Genomic DNA, 24,069 nt, shown 5'->3' with positions numbered 1-24,069 from the left:
AAGTTACCTTATTTTTATGTCTATATTTGGGCAAACAGTACAAGTTGTCATTTTAGATGACACATGATACTCTCAGGAATATTAACGCTTCTGATTCTGAATTTCTCTACTCATGTTTCCCGCCTACTCTGTCTTTAGAATATCTGTTCACTGATTTGGCTTGCTGGGCCTTGGTTGAAGCATGTGGGGTCTAGTTCCCTGACCAGGGATGAACCCCGGCCCTTTCCATTGGGAGCGTGGAGTCTTACCCACTGGACCACCAGGGAAGTCCTCTACTCTCTACTTTAAGCTGCTTTTTAAGCGTGTGTGTCTGTGTACATACGCGTGTACGCATCTACATGGGTGTGTCGGTAAACGGACGTGGAGCCGGGTTGATGAGGAAAAGCAAGCGGAGGACGCCGGAAGTGAGCAGACAGAAGCCGGCGGAAGCGCGTCAGGGGGAGGAGTCAGTGGACGCACACATGCGCAGCAGCGCGGGGGCCTTCGGAGCCCTCCCGAGTCAGCAGGCCTGCTGGCGCCGGGTGCGTGGGGAGCGTCTGCGCCGTGCTGCGCTCGCTGCTGGGCGGACAGCGCTCGTTTCTCATCAGTCAGCAAGGTTCTGAGAAGGACCTCGGTTTCACCGCTGACAAAACTGGGATCCAGAATGGCAAGACGACCTCAGAGACCAGCGAGCCAGCAGCAAGCTGGGACCCGAGTGCACCCCTGAGCCCTTGCCCCTTCCGCTCCGCCTGTCGACTTTCCACGTCTGGACATCCAGCCAGCACCAGCACCCACCAAAGAGACCTGACCTTGCATGTTCGTGTTCACTGTAATGTTATTACAGCAAACACAGAAACAACCACTTCCCTCATTAGAGGTAAATGGTTAATTAACCTAGGTAGCATCTATACACTTGCTGTGGAATGTAATACAGCGGTTAAAAAGAATGGGGCTTCCTTTGTGGCTCAGCTGGTAAAGAATCTGCCTGCAATGCGGGAGACCCCAGTTTGATCCCTGCGGTGGGAAGATCCCCTGGAGAAGGGAAATGCCTCCCGTTCCAGTATTTTGGTCTGGAGAATCCCATGGACTGTATAGTCCGGTGGAGGGAATTCCCTGATGGTCCAGTGGTTAGGGCTCCGTGCTCTCACTGTTGATTCCACAAGACATTTGGCCAAATGGGAAAGGTTGCTAGGTACTGAGCTAAAAAAGTCACCAGTGCGCACTAGTGACAGCAAACATTTTTAGTTTAATACTGTGATCATGTTGCAACCTTATTTTTTAAAATACAGAAAACAAGACTTCATGGAGTCTACAAGTGTATTCTTACACAATTCATCAGGCTGTACATTTAGAATTTCTGCAACTGACCATATGCAAATTAAACTCCAATTTCAAAATAGATCGTGTCTATCTTTTTAGGTACACGTATATGAAAATACATAGAAACCCGCCTGAAACAAGTCACACCTAATTTTTGGCAGTAGTAACTTTGGGGAAAGAGAGACCTCTGCTTTTCCTTTACATACTAATGTACCTTATAAAAAGAAGTACCTGTTTTTATTTTTCAATAAAAAAAACACAAAATAACCAATTGATTATTATACGCAATGGACATGAGTTTGATCAAACTCCAGCAGACAGTGAAGAACAGGGAAGCCTGGCGTGTTGCAGTTCACGGGGTTGCAAAGAGTCAGAAAGGACTTAGTGACTGAACAACAACAGAATTAACAGACAGCAAATATACTTCAGAAGAAAAGAAGCAAAGAATCCGCGTGGATGTAGACCCATCTTTTCCCTTGCAGAGTATTTCAGGAATATGTTTTCTCTAGTTTTGCCTCTGGAAAGCAGCTGCTCTTAAGTCACCTTTGCAAGGAGGTTTTCCTACAACCCTAATCACCAGCAGGCCTGAGGGCTGCATGTGGAGATATGAACACAGAGCCACCGGAGAGGTACCCGACCCTGTCCAGGGACTGGAGCCCAGGGGAGTCAGCACTTGCCTGAAGGCACCGCCCCAGAAACCTTCCCACCCGGACAGGGCGCCGCGGCGGCGGCTGGGAGAGAGTGTGCACGGCACCTGCACAGATGGTGCAGGTTAAAGAGCAACTGAAGGCCCAACTGAAAACAGATTTTAAAAAAATCCCCCCAAAAACAATTGAAGGGACTTCCCTGGCGGTCCAGTGGTTAAGATTTCTCCTTGCAGTGCAGGGGGCACAGGTTCTATCCCTGGCTGGGGAGCTAAAATCCCACGTGCCTTGCAGACAAAAAACCGAAACAGAAACAGTATTGGAACAAATTCAGTAAAGACTTTTAAAATGTCCACATCAAAAAAAAAAAAAAAACCCCCACCACCACCACCACCAAAACACTTAAAACAACCTAATGGAACAGTAAGAAATTCAGATTGAAATAACCAAATACCATTTCTTACCAAACCAGGAAAGAGTTGGGGCGGGGTGGGGGGTGAGGGCAGTAATGATGCTGAGGAAGTTAGACGCGTTACCAGAAGCCAAACCTAGACAGCATATTAAAGAGCAGAGACATTACTTTGCCAACAAAGGTCCATCTAGTCAAGGCTATGGTTTTTCCAGTGGTCATGTATGGATGTGAGAGTTGGACTGTGAAGAAAGCTGAGCGCCAAAGAATTGACGCTTTGAACTGTGATGTTGGAGAAGACTCTTGAGAGTCCCTTGGACTCCAAGGAGATCCAACCAGTCCATCCTAAAGGAGATCAGTCCTGGATGTTCATTGGAAGGACTGATGTTGAAGTTGAAAATCCAATACTTTGGCCACCTGATTCGAAGAGCTGACTCATTGGAAAAGACTCTGATGCTGAGAAAGATTGAAGGCAGGAGGAGAAGGGGATGACAGAGGATGAGATGGTTGGATGGCATCACCGACTCGATGGACATGAGTTTGAGCAAGTTCTGGGAGTTGGTGATGGACAGGGAGGCCTGGTGTGCTGCAGTCCATGGGGTCACAAAGACTCGGATTCGACTGAGCGACTGAACTGAACTGAAACGAGGTGGAGCTTGAAGGTTTTATCCCAAGAACAAGGGCAAATCGGTCACGAGGCTCAGGCAGTAGGGTCAGCTCTGCGTGCTCCGAGGGGGTCGCGCTGAGGAGCCGCCAGACTGGAGGGGGAAAAGCGGCCCCCGCCCAGGGGGGTCCTGCAGGCCGAGTGTTTTGGTCCGGAGAGGGGTGATCGCGGCGGGGCGGGGCCACGTGGGGGAGGCGGGGTTGCGACGGCCGGTCCTGAAGGGGAGGACCGGTGATGCTGGTGGCGCCTGGATCAGCTCGGGTTCAGTCAGTAATGCTGAAGCCCACGAGTGATGGAGTGAAGATTTACTGTTGAAATCTGACCTTACACAGTTTGTGGAAGGAGCCGGGCAAGCGGACCTCCGGGACAGGGAAGGGGCAGAGGAGAAGCCTGAGAAGCTGAGAAGGCGCAGCCGTGGAGGGAGCACCATGCGGGGACGCTGGCGGACGAGTCTGCAGGGAGCGTCTGCCTTCGGGGCTCCGAGGGCAGGAGCTGCTGCGGATTCGGGGAGTCTTCATCAGTGCTGAGAGCCGGACCAGCGCCCCTGCACCCGAGGTCCCCTCGCTGAGCCGTGACGGCTCTCAGAGGCGGTGCCCCGAGGCTCCCTTCTTGGCCAACCCCAGTCTGGAACCGCAGGGAAAGGGGCCCAGGCCAACACTGCCTCCAGCCTCAGCACATGAACGGTGGGAGAAGATTCTGGAAGAAAGGTGGGTGTGTGAGTGCTCAGTGGTGTCTGCCTCTGCGACCCCGTGGCCTGCAGCCCGCCAGCCTCCTCCGTCCATGGGACTCTCCAGGCAAGAATGCTGGAGTGGGTTTCCTTTTCTTACTCCAGGGGATCTTTCTGACCCAGCGATTGAACCCGAGTCTCCTGCATCTCCTGCATTGGCCGGTGGATTCTTTACCCCGACACCACCTGGGAAGTCCAGAAGAAAGGTATTGAGTTCCATTTTGGACGAATAACTTTGGGTTGACTGGGATATGTGCCTGCTGTGATGGCAAGTAAGTAGCCAGGCTTGTCCAATCTTCAATATGCAAACAAGCTACTCTTGGACTCTAGTTCTAATCCAGCCCAGGGTGAGAAAGTGGAATACAGCTGTGGATTAAGAACCTAGGAACCCAGATGTTCCTGGTGATCGAACGGTTAAGACTGTGTGCTTCCACTGTAGGGAGGGCAGCTTCAAAGAGCCTAAGAACTAAAGGTATCAGCCACAAAGAAGTCAGCCTCAAGAAACAACAAGTCCAGAAAAAACGGCGGGGACCGGAGCTATAACTTTCAAGCAAAAATTTGGAGCAGAGAGGCTCTCCAGGACAGGGAAGAAGGCATGTCCTAGATACCTTTCCCCTGAGTGGGACACAACTTAATTGACAGTCAATTAGTTGACATGAATTGATAGGCACTCCTTTCATTTTCTTAATCTGATCATGCAGGCATAAAGCAGTATATTCAATGAATGATACTTCTTTCAGAAATTTCAAAGACAAGTTTGTCACTTAGAACAATTTGTGCCCTTATTGCTTCATAGTCCTTCAGAATCAGAGTCAGTTCTGACTGAGGTTCCAGATGATGCGGCAAGCCTTCCGCATGGGGAGGTCCGTGACCAGGTCAGGGGACCCTCCCCCGGCCATCAACACCGTCCCCCTCAGCCCACTCCTACCGCCACCGTCGCCAGGCAGGTTGGAGGGGCAGGGCCGGGGGGACACTGGTGCAGAGAGGGCGAAGGAAGGTGGCGATCCCACAGGAGCATGGAGGCGAACAGTGCTTTCAGGTAATTTTTTTTTCATTTGTATCGGATAACAAATGTAGTTTGTAAACAATTATATTTGCAGTTTTCTTTTTCTTCCACTTTCTCAGTCAACTGAAACCGTGATTTCCTGGTAGACTGTGTTCATGGAGAGGCGATATAGTCGTCTGACTGCCTTATACTAAAAGCGCTTCTGTCTCTCTACCTTTTTTTGTTGTTTTTTGGGCCATGCCACACACATGTGGGATCTTCTCTGACCAGTGACTGAACCGGTGCCCCTGCATTGGAAACGCAGGGTCTGAACCACTGGACCGCCCGGAAGTCCCTCTTTGTCCACTTTTATTCTTTTCCCTAACAGTGTCTTTATTTATTTTTAGCTTGCTGTTGGCTGCACTGGGTCTCATTTCAACCCGTGGGCTTTCCCAGCTGCGGGAGTGGGAGCTCCTTTCCACCGAGGCGGCTTCTGTCACCGCGGAGCACGGGCCCCAGGCGCTCAGCGGCTGGCTCAGCTGCCCAGTGGCGGGCGGTCTTCCCCGGCCAGGAATCGAACCCGTGTCTGCTGCCTCAGCGGCAGACTCTCAAGCATAGGACCTCTGGGGACGTCCTTCCTCTTGTCCTGCCGTTTCTCACGCTAGTAGTTCTCTGTCTATGGCATCAGTTTCCGTGTTTCCTTTAGTTATTGTCTGTTTTCGTATGAGGCTATAAACTTCATCACAGACAATGCCTTTGTTCACCTCTCTGTCTCAAGCAAATAAAACAGTCCCGGGCAAATGGCAGACCCCCCTAGTGTTTGTTGAATGAATGAATGGACATGTTACTTTCCCAGAGTGGCTCTATGTGAGAGAGAGTTATATTATGGCTATCCTCTATAGACAGAAAAATAAAATGCTGATACAGCTTGATTTTTATTTGAAGACTCTAGGCCTAACTACAGAATTAGTGTTCATTAAATTTGGTCTAAACAGTTCAACAAGCCTCATAAAAACTGCATCCTTTGCATGAATGTTATGCATTAATAGCAGTTAAAAGATACTTGATATACATTTTGGTCAGAAAAGCTGCCATCTTCCCGTACATCTGTGCTTGCCTGTCCAGCTCCCTGGCCGGGCCCTCTTCCCCGCCGCCTGCTAACTGGTGGCCCCGTGTGTTTGCCTTGGAGCTCTTGCTGCCTTCTCTCAGCTGAGTGTTTCTCGAGTCGGCTCAGCTGTCGCGGGGCCCCTTCCCTGCGCAGATGAAGGGCTGGGCCCTCGGTCGGGCCTCGTCACGGGGCTCTGCCTGGCTCCATTGGACCTGGCTGGTTCTGTGTATGAGCGTGCGGATGAGGCCACAGACTCCTCGCCTCGTTGCTTCCAGGCCAAGGCACCAGCTTGATTGCTAAGCGGCGCTGTAACTGCACGGCAGCTGGCCTGTGGTAGATACTGAAGAAGTGAATGTGTGCTGACTAAGCACTGAAGTGATGCGCGAGAGCGACAGAACTGGAGGATGTGCTTTAAAATACTCCAGTAAAGAAATGAGTAAAATGAAATAATATGTGGTTGAGGACACAGAGGAAATGAGAGTGAAAAAATGTTAATAGTGGTTGAAGCTGGTGATGGGGGCTCATTACATATTTCCATTCTTGTGTGTTGTTTAAATTTTCCATTAAAAAAGAGAAACAAGAATTGGCTGGTGAGGCAAAGTCAGGAAAGTTTGCTAATAGGCTAATAGATCAACGAGCATTATGAAGTGGAAATTGGTGAATGAAATGTTCCTGTAGGGATGAGTGGCCACATCCAACAAAGCTGTGCATGGCAGGGATTTAAATACACCCAGGGAAAGCAGCACATTAAATGCACCCGCATCAGATTCATCTCCCATTCATTTCCTTGAGAATGTTTTAATTAGGACAAAAGTGCTTTAAAAAATTATCCTATCTCTTTACACTATATATTATTATATAATAAATTATTTTATAATAATATAATGTGCAATATCATTTAATAAATAATAAATTATTAATTATTATATAATAAATTATTTTATTATTAGGAAAATTTAAGTACAAAAATAATTATGCTCATACTTGAAATCACATTGTTAAGGCTCAAGCGTATACCTTCACTTGCCCAGATAAAGTATTATGCTGATTTCTCTATTTGTTCTTAGAGGTCTATCTGGCTTCCTAGAGATTTTGCCTAATTTCACTCAGGCCTACACAGGTCAGTCACCACTTTCTTGGGTCGGTACTCTGTATTTTGGAGGAGGAATCACAGAAAGAGCAATCAGAATATTTTAGAGCAATATTAAATCTCGAGGAGTCCAAGCAAACTGCAAATTGCCTCATTTCTGGCATGTAAATATCTTTCATCCTGTTTGCAGAGTGTTTTGGAAATCAAGGCAATTGTACACGAGAAAACCAACAGCTGATTCAGAGGATGAAGTCCCACTGCCATGGAAAAGGAAGCATTTTAAAAGGAAGAAGAAGAGACCATCAGAAGAAGTCTCTGAAAAACACTCTCCAGTGCAGGACTGTGATGAGATGATCACGTTCCCCTGCTCCGTTTGCAAGCGTGAGGTTGGCCTGCCTGGCGTTTTCCTCCACAAAAAGCGGCACGTGGCTCTGAGCACACTGGGCCTGCAGTGGACCGGGGGGAGGAGACCCGGGCTCTCGGCGATCGTAGACCAGAGACAGTCCGTCATTACTAAGCTGCTGTCGTCTTTTGCGTTCAATGAGAAAACCTTGCAGAGCATTAATAATGCTTTTGAGCTACTGTGGAAGAGACAGGTACCAGCATACTATAGGATTTTGGAGAACATTTGCGAGAGTTCCATACACCCTCAAAAAATCAGTCACCTATTAATTAAAGGAGCAGCTATTTGCAATGACAGGAATTCCACATGGAGAGTTGACATGAACGATAAATTCATTGTTGTGAATAATTTTGGCAGTAAACCCAACGTGTGTTTTTTTGGTTTGTTTGATGGACATCACGGAGCCTCAGCGGCCGACTTGACCTCAACAGAACTCCCAGTTTTACTTCTCCATCAACTTTCCAGACTTGATCCTTCTTACCAAATGACTCCTGAAGAGCAAACAGTAATCAGTTCTTTTAACACAGTGTTTAGAGAGGACTATAGAGCTATAGAAGACTCCTTCTCTTCCAAAAAGAAAAGGACAAAAGGAATGAAAAGCGTGTATGAGAACACTCACAAAGCCTTCGCCAAAGCGTTTTGGAGAATGGACAGGCTTTTGCGTCTTGGAAGGAGGGAAGTGTCCAGGGTCCGATGGAGTGGCTGTTCCGCAGTCACTTGCATGCTGGAAAGCAATGCTGCAAGTCCCGAAGCCAGGAAGTCTTGGGGAGGAATCAGTGACCTTGGTGCTTTGGCAGATAGGCGTCTTTTCTCGGGGATGCCAACACTCACCACTGGAGTGCTACATGTTGCAAATGCTGGTATGTATGTTGAATGGTGGCAGATTACATTTTAGTATGTTTTATTCCTGGCAGCAAAACCTCTCATGCTTCCAGAATTATCTACTGATCTATTCTTTAGTGACTTACTCATGCCTAGATATTACACTGACCAGTTTAAGAAATGATCAACAACCACAGTTTAGATTCAGATTGCAGACACAAAATGAATAGTAATTATTTCTCAAAGAGGCGCGTATATGAAACAATGTGATTCAAATATGAAGTTTTCTCAATGGGGTAGTCACAGCAGTTGATAAAGGCAAAGCAAGTCTATTGCATTTGCTCAGATCTGAATGGAACCAAAACATTTCCCACACTTCCCTCTTTTGGGAGAAAGGAAAGTTCTTTGAGTGTCGTTAATATAGCTGCTCAAAGTGGTCAGTTATTCCGGTAACTAACACTCTTGCAAGAGGTCATTCTTGTGCTCACTGGCCAAGCCGCGTCAGTTTCACCTTAGAGGAACCAGTCGTTCAGGACTGTGTTACCGGTGTGGGTTTTTTCTGGTTTCATCTTTTTTACTGCACCACTTGGCATATAGGGATCTCAGTTGCCCAACCAGGGACCGAACCTGTGTCCCCTGCATTGGCAGGCGGATTCCCAACCGCCAGAGAAGTCCAAGAAGCAATTCTTTTCACCTGCATTCTAAAGTTCTAGCTAAGGAACTTGCCAAAATGGAAAGCCTGGAGGTCAAAAAGTTTCAGCCAAGTTAACCTGAGTTCCTTGAGATGCTTAACCAGGGTTCTACCACCCTTTCCTGGGTAGAATTATTACTAATGACAATGTCCACCTATTAAATATAGAGTGATTTCTCACGTAGTCTTCCAAGAATTCTCACATCTAAGGATATCTAAGTACCGCTTTTAAAAAGTACATATTTTTATTTGTACATATTTGTATTTTGTAACATTCTGACAGTTTAAGAGGTACATGTTAATTTGATACAATCTTATACTGTAACATGACTGCCATAGTAGCAATAATTACCACTTCTATCACATTACATAATTATAATTTATTTTCAGTGGCTGGAAGTTCTAGTCTCTTCGCAAGTTTGATGATTAAAATATATATGCTCTCTCTTCCCGATACTGTGCATTCCATCTCTAGGACTGATTTACTGATCATTGTAAGTCTGAATCCTTAAACAACATCTGTTCTATCTCTTTCTCAACCCCTGCCACCATTTCTAAGTGGTGTTGACTCGATTTCCCAGATGAGAGAATGGAAACTTGAGAGGTGAAATTATCTGTTTAAGGTGTCAGAGGTAATAGGAACTGGAGATGGAAATCAAGCTGCCTCTGAAGGGGATTGTTCTCAAGTCTGAAGTGTCTGGGCCTCAGGGAGGAGGACTTTGACTCCAGAGCAGGGCTAGGTAGACCCACGGAGACCATTACAATGTCAAGGTCCCTGGAAGCGGGCCTGTTTCTGATTAGCTCTGGCTGTGAGCCCAAAATGCAGGCTCCAAACTAAGCAAAACCAAGGAGGCAAGTGGAATGCCAGCTTCCTCAGGGTCTTTGCCATTTCTCAGGTTATACCCTGAGGTTCCAAAGTGCTTCAGAGAAGGCCTCCTTCATGGGTGGAGGATTTTCAGGTTTCAGACTAACCTGGGAACTGACCCATATCCTTGGACTTGAGACCTCGTTAGAATGTGTCATTTGATATCAGGGCTCTTGGAAAATGAAAAGAAAATTTATGAGATATTCAGTAAGGAGATACTATCATCAAATGTTCAGTTTACTCTGATTCATTATTTCTAATCTCATTTCACTGCTGTTTGGCCGGTTCTAATCTCCAGGTCAAACATTTGTTGGAGCTAACTTACAGGAATTGTGTTAAATAATTGTGTTAAAATGTGTTAATTGTGTTAAAATGGTTTCATTTGGGCATCTTTCATTTTAATAGAAACAAATAAGTAGAGGAAAAAAATTCAACTTGTGAAAGGGAGGTCATGATTTATAATATAAAAGTGCTCCTAAAAGAAAGTAATTCAAGTGAGTTACAAAAAAATAAATTGGACACAAACTTATCAGAAGCATATTTTGTATTTTATAAAATAAGACCTATAAAACTAGCAAGGAAATTCATTTTTCTTTGAAATTTATCAAATACCAGTATCACCATAACTCTGAAATTAAAACAAAAAACAAACCAAAAAAACCCAAACCCACCTCACTTTATAATGAAATGCAAATGTGGTGGTAAAGCCATTGAATAAATGTTGAATTTGTGCATGTGGGAAAAGATTCTTCAAAACAGACATTCTTGGTTTTTTGTTCTTGGCACTTCTCATTTACATTGCATTTTATCATTTCTCTTGGCACTCTCTTATTTTACTTCAGTTAATCCTCATAGGATTAGAATACTAATAAACCTATTAATATGGAAACATACACTTTTTTCATAATATCAAGTAAACCACAAACTTTATGTTTTTAATTAACCACACTAGTCCTTATAAACAGAAGGGATTTTCATTTGATCTCTTAAATCCTTTTCCCCAGTGCTTTCATCTTTAATAGCTCCTCTGACACACAGCTCCCAAAGCACCAAGGTGCCCAGGTGAAGCGTGAGTCTCCGTGGTCTTTATACAGTCACTGGGATGGTCCTTTCTCCCCGGCCCTGGGCTTTCAGTTTATGTGTCTTTGAATCAAGTGTCTTCTTAGCTATAGTTGGACATTGCTTCTCTTCGTTCCCTGTGGCTGCTTTTAGCAAATTTATCATAAACTTGGTGGCTTAGACTGCAGAAATGTCTTCTGTCTCAGTTCAAAGCCTTCTGCCTCAGCATAACTGGCCCAGCATCTTCACGGCAGCGCCCCTCCGGAGGGGGTGGGAGGGATGTTTCCTGTTTCTAGCTTCTGTCCGGCTGGGTTGAGGCTGCTCAGTCAAGTGTGCCTCCACAGGCCAAGCCTCCCGCCTGTGATGGCATTCAGAGCCCACCCAGACAATCCCGTGTAAGCATCTCAGGGTCAAAGTCACATCTTCAAAGTCTTTGCCATTTAAAGTAACACTTTCAGGCTCCAGAAGTTAGGTTCTGATACCTCTGGGGACTTTATTCACCCTCCCACTGTGTGTGTTAGTTTGTTGTTCCATTTTGCTAATCTTTCCCTTTTGATTCAAGTTAGGAATTCATTTACATTTAATGTAATTAATTATAGGGTAGGATATATGTCAGATATTTTGCTGTTAGCTTTCTATCTCTTTTTTCTATCATTACTGCTTTCTTTCTTTCTTTCTTTTTTTTTTTTTTTACTGCTTTCTTTTGTATTAGATATTGTCTAGTTTTCTATTTTGATTCCTGTGTTTCTCTTCCTATATATTAAAAAAAATTTAGTGGCTATCCTGAAGATTATAATAAAATCTTAAAAACAATTTGGCTTGGATTCATGCCAATTTAACTTCAAAAAGACGTGTACAACATCTTTGCTCCAGTATAGCTCTATTTCCTCCACCCTTCTTTGTACTTTATAGAATCACATCTTTACACAGTACAAGCCTAAAAAAGTTTTATAATTTTTGTCTCATGCAGGACAGAAGAAGAGTGTTAAAAAGTAGTTTTTACTGTTTTATATTTACCTATATAGAGTTGTGCCTTGAATGACATGAATTTGAACTGTGTGGGTTTACTTGTATGCAGAACTTTTTCGATAGTAAATGCCTATTACACAATCCATGGTTGGCAGAATCTGTGATGTGCAGATATGGGGGCGGGGCTGGCTGTTGGACTTGAATAGCCACAGATTTTGGTGGATCTTGAATACCCACAGGTACCTTTCGTGCCTGGACTTGAATACCCACAGATATCTTCAGGGAGTCCCAGAACCAACGCTCCCCGATACTCAAAGACAACAGTAGTGACCTTTCTTTTCTGTGGGTGGGTTCAACTTACAGTCTGGTGTTTTCGTTTTAATCTGAAAGACTCCCTTCTTATTTCTTGTATGGCAGATCTGCTAGTGATGAATTCTCTTAGTCTTCGTTTACTTGGGAACATGTTAATTTCTTCAGTTAAAAGGACAGTTTGCCTTTTGACTATGTCATGCCATTGCCATCTAGCCTCTGTGGTTTCTTTCTTTTTTTTTTTTTTTCAAGAATAAAACATGTACTTTATTCTTATTTGTTTGTGCTTTCATCTGCCTCTGTGGTTTCTGATGAGACATGATCATCTTATTGAATTTCCCTTGGCTGTAGGTAACGAGTCACTTTTCTCATGCTGTTTTCAGTATTCTTTTTTCCTTTGTTTTTAGACAGTTTGATTATGACGTGATTAAGTACTGACCTCTAATTTATACTATTTCGAGTTTTTTGAGCTTCTTGGATCTTTTTATTGAAATTTGGGACATTTCTGGCCATCATTTCTTCGAACATTCTTTCCCCGCTCTCTTCGTTCACTGTGTGCATGTTGGTGTACCTGGTGGTAACTCGCAGGCCTCTGAGACTGTTCGCGTTACTTCCTTCTATTTCTTCTCTTCTTCAGACTGGATGATCTCAATTTATCAATCAAATTTGCTGATACTTCCGCCAGTTCACATATGATTCTGAGTTCATTTTAGTGAATTTTTCACTTAAGACACTGTCGTTTTCGACTCCAGAATTTGGTTTGCTTGTTACAACTGCCGGCTCTTTACTGAGAGTTTCTAACTCGGGGGATCAGCGTTCTCATGCTTCCACTTTCAGCCTTATTTCCCTTTAAACATTTTATAACTTCTAAAACATTTCTTTTTTTGGGACAGTAATTCTAATGCCTGGAATTCCTCAGGGACAGTTTCTGCTGATCTCTTTCTCTCCTGCGTATGGTCTGTACTTTGATGTCTCGTTGCCTGTTTCATTGTTCTTTTCTGTTGTTGTTGAAAAGTGGACATTTAAAATGATACAGATGTCCTTCCTCTCCAGGGTTTGTTGTCGCTACTGTCTTGTGACTTTTAAGAACTCATTTTCTAGAGTCTATATGCTGTGTCATGTGTAGACACAAAGTCTCTGCTTGGTTGGTTATCTTAGAGGTCAGCTAAGAACTAGATGATTCCCTTAAACACCTAGTACTAATACATATGTCTTCCAGTCTTTCTGAAGCTTGTCTTGTAAACAGTAGCAGGCGGTTTACAACGCTGCCTAAGCTTTTACTTGCTATTTGGGTCCGTCCTGAAGACAACCCACAGGTGAGTCGTCCGGGCCTCTTCGCGTCCCGGCAGGTACACAGTCTGCCACGTGTGCACCCTTTTCTGTTTCCCCAGGAATATATTTGAGCTTTTCAAAACCCTCTACAGAATCTCGTTATTCAGCTCATTATTCGTTATTATTTCTTACACATTTCACTGGATGCTGGGATCAATCTCTTGTCATCACTGCTTCAGGCAGCTGTGCTCTGAAACAGTTGCAGCTGATTGTTCTCAGCATGCACACTGCTCAGTCGCTCAGTCGTGTCCGACTCTTTGTGGCCCCAGGGACTGTAGCCCACCAGGCTCCTCTGTCCGAGGGATTCTCCAGGCAAGAATACCGGGGTGGGTTGCCATTTCCTCCTCCAGGGGGTCTTCCCAACCCAGGGATCAAACTTGCATCTCTTATATCTCCTGCATTGGCAGACAGATTTTTTACCACTAACATCATTTGGGAAGCCTGGCAAACACGCTGAGGGCCAGTTATTTGTAGAGTAAGCTCTGAGTCTGATCAAGTGATAACAAGATTTGAGAATGCAGCTTTCTTCAGGTAACTGCAATATAGTCTGAATAGTGACATTTCTCTGAGGGTAGATTTTTAGGGAGGTCCAAAGCCATTCTTTTCCCTGCAGAGGCTTATAGACTGGACTGTTGATTTTCATTATAAAACTTTTGGTTTTCAAGGCTACTGCAGAGCTGAAGAGAAAAGGTTTGGAGTAGGTCAAGTTACAAGGCCACAAACACTTCTATTTTTATTAATACCTACTTTAAGCTGTCTCTCTTCAATAATGCTCAGATTTTTGCAAACCTTTGGTCAACTCCCAGCGTTCTAGGAAAGTTGACTTTACCAGCTTTTCACAGTGCTCCCCTTCCTTTTACTGAGGAGCAGGTTTTCAGAGATCCTTACTCTGCCATGGGCTTCCCAGTTGGCACAGTGGTAAAGTATCCACCTGTCATTGCAGGAAGTGCAGGAGATCAGGTCTGATCCCTGGGTCGGGGAGATCCCCTGGAGTAGGAAATGACAACCTACTCCAGTACTCCTGCCTGGAAAATCTCACGGACAGAGGAGCCTGGTGGGTTCTAGTCCTTGGGTTTGCAAAGAGTTGGGCGTGACCGAGCACACACTGACTCACATTACTCCGCAAGAATCTAACCTTTTCTTCTGGGATGTTGAACCTGCTGTTAATCACAGCCAGTGCATCTTTCATTTGTTTATTTCTGGCTGTGCTGCGTCTTCGCTGCCACACAGGCTGCTCATGTGGCGGCGGCTCTCGTGGCCCACGGGTTCCTGGCACGCGGGCTTCAGTCGCTGCACTTGCAGGCTCTAGAGAACAAGCCCGTGTTCTGGCACGTGGCTTTGGTTGCTCCATGGCCTGTGGGGTCTTCTGGGACCAGGGGTTAAGTTCATGTCTCCTGAACTGGCAGGCAGATTCTTTACCACTGAGCCAGCCACCAGGGAAACCCACATTTCATATTTTGCATTTTTGTCTTCAGAAGTTTGATTTTTAAAATTATCTTCCATGCCTATGGGCTGCCCTGGTGGCTCAGATGGTCGAGTCTGCCTGCAACACAGGAGACCTGAGTTCCATCCCTGGGTTGGGAAGATCCCTGGAGAAGGGGACGGCTGCCCTCTCCAGTACTCTTGCCTGGAAATTCCCATGGACGGAGGAGCCTGGACCCAGTTCATAGGGTCACAAAGAATCTGACATGACTGAGTGCCTTCACTTTTACTTTCTTTCACTTTCCATGCTTATATTTAACTTCCTAAACAAATGCACTCCACTTAAACCACTTTGAGAGTTCTTCCTACTCATTCCAGTATCTGTGTCAGTTCTGAATTGGTTTCAATGGATTTTTTGTTTTATTATGTGTAGTATTTCCCGACTTATTTGCATGCTTTGTGTTCTAGTTTTTCAGGGCTGCCATAACAAATTGTTTTGAACTTGGAAGCTTAACACAACAAAAATCCCTTCTCTCACAGTTCTGGAGACTAGATGCTCCCGATCTAAGTGTTTCCAAGGCCATGCTCCCCTGAATTCTTCAGGGAAGAATTCTTGCCTCTTTCAGCTTCCAGTGGATCCAGGCACTTCTTGGCCTGTAGTTGCAAAAGTGAAAGTGAGTCGCTCAGTTGTGTCTGACTCTTACGGCCCCACGGACTGTAGCCTGCCTGGCTCCTCTGTCCATGGGATTCTCCAGGCAAGAATACTGGAGTGGGTTGCCATTTCCTTCTCCAGGATCTTCCCGACCCAGGGATCAAACCTGGGTCTCCTGCATTGCAGGCAGATGCTTTACCATCTGAGCCAGTAGGAAAGCCCCATGGTTGCTAAAAACCCTCCCAGTATCTTCCTGTTTTTTTCTGGGGGGGGGGGGGCAGGCACTTGGCATGTGGGGTGAGATCTTGGTTCCCCCACCAGGGAACGAGCCTGCGCCCCCCACATCTGGAAGCACAGCCTTAACCACTAGACTCCCGGGGAGACCCCTCTTGTCTTCACTTCACTGTGTGTCTCCTCTATGATGATACTTTTTGGGTTTAGGATCAACTTGGATAATCCATCTCAAAACCCTAACTTACACTTGTAAAGATTCGTTTCCAAATAAAATCGTATTCACAGGTCTTATAAGGGGGGTAGTATATGGATTTTTTTTTCTTAACTTCCTGAGCTGTGTTCTAGGTTGGAGTTAGAAACATTTGATCCTTTCAGATTTTACAATTTGTCCGATAAACTCAGAGCAGCGTCTGATTCGGGTTGAGGCAAGCCCGTCCTCAGGACACTACTCACTGACCCACTGCTGCGTGTCTCTAGTCTGACTGGTGTGAGTCCTCAGCCACGCTCTGCTGATCGGCCTGATAGCTCTTTGCCAGTGCTGGGGTCGGGGGATTCCTCACACACATGGATCAGGACCTCACAGAACACCCGGGGAGGCTTCTCGATCAGGACCTTGCTGAACACCTGGGGATGCGTCTCTGCAGACCCCTGGCGGTCTCTGAGCACCCTTCCCTCTGGTTCTTTCCCCAGTGAAGTCTCGCTGCCTTGGTCTCCCTGGACTCTCAGGTCTGTCTCCTCAACACAGATCAGAGGGTAAGTCCAGTCCCTGTTAATGTATCTTGGCCGGAAGCAGAGGAGTTCCCCATGTTAATACTTAGGAGCATTTAACTGAGGCCTGCGTCATCCTGACTACACTCTGACCACCGCCTGATCCCTGCCTGTTAACACTATCCATCTGACTTAAAACTATCAATTTGAGATTTTCTGGACTACAGATACACAAAGGTTGTGCTTCCAAATGCTTTGTGGTTCCCTTTCTTTCCTCCACTGTTCAGCATCAATTTTTAAAGTAGTTCATTTTTCTGGTGGCCTAGGAGGGTGGATGAGGGGCATATATTTCTGTTCAGTGTTTCAGTGAGGGCACGGTCGTCTGTGGTCCTAGCTTTGTTGGGGAGAACCACTAGTCTCCCCAAGCTAAACAAGTCCTATGCTTCGTTTCCTGTTCCATAATCCTGTGAAAAGTCCAGGGTCACACATTTAGCTCAGTAAATGCTCTCAGCTAAAGGCCGACTTGTGCTCTTGGCACACTCGGGGGTTCAGCCGTTACAGATTCTGTTCCTTCGTGACATTGAAGTGTTTTAGCGTATCTGCTATTTCAGTGTCTTTATGTCTGGATGATGCATTCTTGTTCATCGCTCCTTTTAGCGAGGCCTCAGAAACGACTGCTTCCTGTGTCTGGGGCTCCGTCCCAGGAGCCCACTGCGGTGCCGCGCCCACGCGGGCCGCACCCGCCGCTCCCCTCTGCTCCCAGCTCCTTCGCCAGCAGCCTCCCGTGTCCGAGGCGTCCCTCCACTCCCAGGTCCTCTCCTTTCTCATTTCACGACTGACGCTGTGTTTGCAGGTATTTTCATTTGTTGTGATTCTATCTAGAAATGACTGTCCTTAAAGACAGTTTAGTTTCTTTTAAAATGATTTCCAGCCCCATCTTTTCCCCTAAAACACAATTCAACTCCAGAGTCATCTTAAGCAGACAAAAAAAAACCCCGTAAACATTCACCTTTTGTAGACGTTTCCTTCCCCACCTTTAAGGGGTGGGTTGGTGATGGATTCATACATACACAACAAATACTGGGCAGCTAGCTGAGGATAACTCTTAAGTCCTCCTTAGACTCCAGCCAGAAAATGGTGCAGATGAGTTTCATGCTTACACATCTTACAAAAACAAAGGAATCTTTTTGAATGTACAGTGAAAACTGTCTACTTAATAGTTAAATGTTACTCAGAGAAATAAAATGCTTTAATGAAAGACACACCGACAAAATGGGGACTGATGTCCCACGTCAGGTTCTGGTCCCAAGTCCTGCTTCTGAACCAAGCCTTTATCCCGGGGCCTCAGGCATACGAGGGATGCTTCCTTTTCTTAGCACCACAGAACATTTCTCTTCCTCTTTCCTCCAGTCCTTTCCTAAAACTTTCCTGTTATTTTTAACACTGAACTTAGTGGCCTTATCTGAAGGAAAAAGAAAATTGACCTTGCCCATTCAGGCCTAGAATTCCTTGTATGGGATTCCAGAGGTCACTGTGAAGTTCCAGGGAGACTTCCTTTTCACAAACGGGAGACAGCCCGGCAACTGCCGGAGAGAGCTACCTCTCCGCCCTTTGCTAACGAATGTGCCCGCTCTCAGGGCGCCCGTGTCCTCTCAGAGCAGCTCTTCAGTTCCCCTTCCACACACATCCGTGCACACGCGGCCCTTCTGGTCCCCTGCTCGTTTCGTCTGAAGAGCACCGTCTCTCCAGCTGTTGAGAGCTGCTAAGTTCGTGTCTAGGGACGTGAACTCTCCGCGCCTTGGGTGAGGGTCGTCGCAGTTCACCACGTTCCTCTTTTCCTCCAGGCTTCACAGGGGCCCTCCCTGAAAGGCGATTGCGCTCTCAAACTGCCAAACCTTGCTCTTCTCTTTTGCCTCAGTTCTCCCAAGGCACGTGGACATTGAGGGTTATTTTTAAATCTCCCTTCAGTTTCCTGTTTTCCTTGAAGCTTTTTGTTCATCATTCCACTCTAGCTGTCAGCAGTGTAGTTGATAGCTTTTAGGAACTCCGTTTGCAGCTGACAGCTTAGCAGCCCAAGGTTCAGGAGATGCAACCACCAGCTGCACATCCACTTTTCATCCTGTGTGCCAGGAATACTCTTCCAGGGCCTGAGTAGTCTTCCTTATCATCCCGTATTTCCTGAGTTACACATGAACAGTTGAAAAACACCGGGTACCCCTCCTTCCTTCATGCAAATTCACACAGGTAAGGATGTGAGCTATTCAGAAGGCAGCATGTATCAGGATGAATAAACTGTCCAAGTAATGACTCACTCATGCAAATCCATGGCAGGACAAAACCTGAAGCTATTACTTAGTGTCCTCAATTTCTGGAAATTTATTTGTGCTGACCTCAAGGGATGTTCACAAAAATAAAATCAGCCAAAATGGCATTTCCTACTCTGTAGCACAACAACAACAAAAAGGCAAACAGTAGTATCTTTACCAAGCTCTCTGCACAGGCAACTAAAATCAAAATACCAGCTTATTCCCTTTCGCTGTAACTAGATCATTGTATTAAGTTCTTTTCAAACCACAGAGGAGACAGTGCTTTTTGCTGAGTGAGCTCTGGCATGCCACATGCAAATAAAACATTCAGGAAGTCAGTGGATTTCACTATTGTGAGCCCCTGTTTTCAGAGCTACGGTCGCACTATTTATATGTGTAGGTACACACAAAGAAGTTTTCTAATTTAAAAGAGGAACTGAACCATGTGTTCTGCTAACAGAACAATTCAGTTTACTGTTGGCACAATCATAGTTTACAACTAGCAAAAGCCAAGAATTATTTTACTGATTTATCTTCTGTGAACAGAATGACCAGCAGAAAAGTTAACAGAAATTGTTAATAACCAAACCACAAATAAATAAAAGAGGTCATGCAGTTTTGAAGACTATCATTTACACAGTTATCAAGTTTCCAAAACTGTCCACATAATCATCTTTTGATCCCATCCAGTAGCTATTATTATTAGATACTATTATTAATCTAATGCCCAGAAGATACTGGCAGTTTCCATTATGTAAATAAGCCAACAGGCTCACTCTCTGCCCGAGCTAATGCTTTACCAACTCAGGTTCTGTCCGGATTAGGGGTGTGAAACTCACCCTCTGACACCTAAGTCCCTCCACCTGAAGTATGAGGGGATTCGGAACTAAGGGCCGCAACAACAAAATTCTGATTCCAGGCACAGTACCATGCTTGAAATCAGAATATTCTAATGTAAATTTTGCCTATGATTCCAGGAGTATTAATTCTCGTAGGTATTATAAACATACAATTATGTTCCTAAAAACTTTAGGAAGATCAGTTTTTCCTAACAAATGAAAAAAAAAAATTCTTTCTTTTGTATACCAAAGAAAAGTTTGGTAATACAACCATCCTTCAAACTGTTTCAAAGGATGACATTTAAATTTTCTTAGGATTTCAATAAAGCACACATCACAGGTTTGTCTGAACCATGAACAAACTCTAAGACCCCAGTTTCAATCAAAGGGTTTAATGTTGGCTAAATATTATCCACTTCACACACTAATGCCACGTTATTTTCTCTTCCCAGGGCTGGCTGACTGAATTGTAACATACATAACAAACTCAGTAAGATGGATACTAACAGTGGCATTATAATTTTTTAATCATCCACACCTATAATATATTCAGGTTTTAACTTTAACCAGTTAAAAAATTATCAAACTCCACTCCTAGAAAAAATTCAGCTTGATTTTAATTGAAAAGGCATTTATCAAAACATTAAAAAAATACCTGCTCTATGGAATTATACATTAGAAAAAAGTTTAATTCTTGACTCTATATATAATACTCAGAAGCCGCTTCATAAAGATTATTTTTCATTATCAATACTAAATATATTTTAAACACTAAGTTGCTAAGAGGAATAAATGAGCCTGCCAGTTTGAAATCTGAATTACTATAAATCTAATAATGATATGAGTATTACATATATTTTAAAAATTTTTTAAATGGCCTGCTTTCTGTCTATGCTCTGGAACAAATTAATGAAGTTAACAGCATGCTTTGATACAACTGGTTATAAACCTCTAGGACCAATCTTTTAAAATAATCTTCTAGGTAACGTGCAAGCAGTCTTATGCAGAAACGGGAAAGGCTTCTGCTTAACCAGAGAGCACAGCACCCGGAACCCGGACGAGAGGCGGCGGGTGCTCCGGCAGGGAGCGGCTATCAGCGCCAACGCGCCGCACGGCCTCCTCCAGGGGCGAAGGCCCACCACGCGCGGGCTTGGCTTCCATGGGGACCTCAAGCTGAAAAAATCCATCATTCCAGCCCCTCAGACGATTTCTGTGCCCATAGATGACTTGTGCCAGTTCCTCATCCTGGGCACGGATGGGCTCTGGGACGTTCTGGACACAGAGGAGGTCACCGCACTCACCATGTCCGCCTTCCAAGCGCACAGAGACACGCGGGGTCCCGCCGCGGGGAACGAACCGTCACCGCCCAGGGGGTCTCTGCTCCGCCCCGTCGGTGAACGAACCACATCGAAATCGGAGCCTAACATCCACACAGTGTTTCAGTGCAAATCTGCAGAGTGCGTGTCAACTGTCCACTCAGAAGAAAACCTGTCAGTTTCAAAACATCCTATTTGTGACCCTGAAAGTTCAGGGCTGTTTCCACCGAAAATGACCACTCGTGATGCCTGCAGTGAGGAAGGAGCCGACGGACTGACCAGTGTGGAAAGAGAGCCGAGAGACTCAAGAGAAAATCAGACAGGACTAGGCTCTCCGCACTTCTATGAAGGCGCCGCCGCGTCCATCAGCCACGAGCTCGTCAACGCTGCTCTGGCGGCTGGCTCCAGGGACAACATCACCGTCATGGTGATACTTCTCAGCGGGACCGAGCATCAGCTGCTGACATAAAGGCTCTGGTTATCCAGAGAAGAGAAGTACGGAGACAGTGCGGCAATGAACCAGGTACCACGACATCACATCAATACCACATAATTGTTAAGAATGCAGTAAAGAAAATATAAAAGCAGATTTCAGGTTACACAATGCCATTTATACATGTTCATGTGAAAAAAGAGAAGAATCAGTACTTGCTTTTTAATACCACTTTATTCCAACCTGAGCACCTCAATATAAAACTAAACACTGGTGAACTGTTTTCCTTACTAATTTTGAGTTACTGTAAATGTACAAGTTCTGCTAGCAGTTCAACACTTAAATAGATTAAATCATCTCTGACACATGGTAGATTTCATATAATGAAAATGCCTAAAACAGTTAGTGCAATATACTGATCAAAATTAAATGAACTTTGGAAAACAAGGTTGTAAGATTGTTACTAACATATCCAATACTCATGTTACAAATTACTGGTACATTTTTTATTATGGTTCTAGCCAGGGAGGAACAATTGAAGCCCCTTCCTTTCAAAGGGGGAGAAAAGGAAAAAATTAGCTGTTTTAGTAACTGTACATTTTGTATACTTTTAAGCAACTCTTAAATATCACAGAAAAGTAATAAACATATATGGAGACTACAGTGCAGTACCCTATTTACAGTACAGCTGAAGATCAAATTTAAAATAACCAAGTTTGAATGTACATAATTGTTAGTGCATTGACTATACTTATGTCCAAAGGGCACAAAGGCCCCTCCCTACACCCAAACAAAACCTGTGTAATGGCCAGCAGTGATTACACGTAAATCACAGACACCTGGTTTGCTTCATTTTTGCTGAAGAACTCACATGTTTGAGGGGAACACTATCCTTTAAGATGCATTTTACCCCATTTTATAAAACAACAGGATTAGCTATAATTTAGATGCCACTAATGTTCATCTTTTCCCACTGAAGATATGGGAGTTTCCTTGTGGCGAATTTGTTAAAATGTGGAATGTATACTTTAAATAAGGACATGAAGAGAAATTACAGGTTGCCTGGATATGGCAGCTAAGCATAAATATCTTTAGAACCTCCTTCCAAAGCAAGAAGTTTTTTCTGAAAACCCCAAATGAGTAAGTTCCAAATTTTTTTCACAGAACTGGCTGGTTCACTGTGGGTTCAGAGTCATTTGTCTACATCCCTGGAGAAGAGAAATGAGTCCCGCTAACCTTCCAAGGAAACAAGTGTGCGCACAGCTCTCACTTCCCCTCCCACCGCCGAAACACTAGTCAGAGGGCCACATGCATGTCATTAAAAATTAAGTTCAAAACACTTAAAATGATTCTGTATTAGAAACTTGACTATTGTTAAGTCTCTTCCTTTTGGAAGTCATACTGGGCTGGTTAAATGCTCCAGTTCCACTGTTGCTGACATCAGGAGGCAGGAGGCCGCCCCGGCATCTCCGTGGAGGGCTAGTTACTGCAGCACTGACTCCTGCTGGGCTGTGTGGGCTCAGACAGGTCTACTCCTCTGCCTCTGGGAGAATTTGCTCCTGGATTCTGTGGTTCATTCTTTGGCAACTTTTTAGCTGAGGGATAAATTATCAAAACAAACACAGTCAGAATAGCTGCATTAACTGTTGATACAGACGCACTGCACGATTCCAGAAAAGGGTATACTTTATTTCCTAATCACTCGTACTCCTACTATTTAAAGGAAATCTGAAGTCCTAAAGATAATAGCAGCCAGAATGTTTAGAACCAAGAAGCTCGGCTCCAGGACTTCCTTGGGGGTCCAGTGGTTAAGACTCCAAGCTCCCAACGCGGGGGCACGGATTCGATTCCTGGCTGCAGAACTAAGATCGCCCAAGCCGCCTGACCCAGCCAAAAACCAAACCCAACAAGCTCAGCTCCGCCTGTCAGCGCCCTCTGGACGGCCACACACTTTCTGGAACAAGTCAGGACATAAAACACTATCCCCTCAGCTCCGCCTGTCAGCACCCTCTGGATGGCCACGCACTTTCTGGAACAAGTCAGGACATAAAACACCATCCCCCCAGTACAATGTGTCCTCTACTGAGCAAGTTATTACCCTAAATCATAACCCTCAATCTCCTATTTTCCTCCTCGCTTATACACCTCTACCTTCAAATGGGTGTCCTCTCTTGTGGCTCATAAAGAATCCGAATCTGATTCACCAATAGCTCTGCCTGATATAAATGGACTTGATCCTGAAGGTGCTATCTCAAAAAACCATTTTCCAATGCTGAGCTAGATAGGCATGGCTGGCCACATTTGGACAAAGCCCCACGACTGCAGCTAACGGCTTCAGCTTTGCTAATTCTCTGCAGTGTGGCTCCCACTGGTGAGAAAACTACCAGCTAGATGCAGTCTGCTTGGATCTCAAAGATCTTTGCATGCTGGGATTTATGAAGCATCTCTAAGAGCACTGTTCCTGTCGCCTCAGGGATGGCCCACTTTGGCAAGAATCCAGCTCGGCCTGAGCCAGGGCCTGGGTTACACAAAAGCCAAACAGGCTCTACTTTGAAATGTAAATACCTAGGTGTGTCCTGGACCTTTTACTCTTTGTTGTAATATTCCACAGCAGCACTAATCATCTTTAGAGTCCCAGAGGCCGGGCTGGACGCTGGATCTGGGCGCCAGGAGCACTGAGGTTTGGGAGCAAAGCGTCACTGGGCCCCTTCTCCAGCAGTGGCTCCAGCAGTGGCAGGGCGAACGGTAACAGAAGGCAGCATTTGCAGTCAAATGTATTTACA

At 45.0% G+C, this 24,069-nt stretch overlaps 2 protein-coding genes across 3 annotated transcripts in view; one reads left to right on the top strand and one right to left on the bottom strand.

Moving 5' to 3' along the window:
• Positions 1–516: 516 nt before the first annotated feature.
• PP2D1 (protein phosphatase 2C like domain containing 1) lies at positions 517–22,597 on the top strand. 2 transcript variants are annotated; one of them, XM_070467062.1, is made up of 4 exons: positions 517–856; positions 4,540–4,782; positions 7,117–8,189; positions 20,520–22,597. In XM_070467062.1, exons 2-4 carry the CDS (start codon positions 4,760–4,762, stop codon positions 21,320–21,322), a joined length of 1,899 nt encoding a protein of 632 aa, XP_070323163.1. In that variant the 5' UTR covers positions 517–856; positions 4,540–4,759; the 3' UTR covers positions 21,323–22,597. The 2 variants fall into 2 exon arrangements, with proteins under 2 accessions (XP_070323163.1, XP_070323164.1); XM_070467063.1 differs by lacking the exon at positions 4,540–4,782.
• The window catches only part of RAB5A (RAB5A, member RAS oncogene family), a 31,280-nt gene continuing 28,988 nt past the window's right edge, over positions 21,778–24,069 (bottom strand). Inside the window, exon 6 of the mRNA XM_070467064.1 lies at positions 21,778–22,881. Coding sequence (XP_070323165.1) covers positions 22,766–22,881 — 116 coding nt within the window. The 3' untranslated portion in view covers positions 21,778–22,765. The remainder of the gene's footprint in view (positions 22,882–24,069) is intronic.

This window comes from Odocoileus virginianus, chromosome 4 (genome assembly GCF_023699985.2).
Source record: "Odocoileus virginianus isolate 20LAN1187 ecotype Illinois chromosome 4, Ovbor_1.2, whole genome shotgun sequence".
NCBI lineage: Eukaryota > Metazoa > Chordata > Mammalia > Artiodactyla > Cervidae > Odocoileus > Odocoileus virginianus.
Note: the sequence above shows the minus strand (reverse complement) of the source record. Positions and strands in the feature narration are given on the sequence as shown.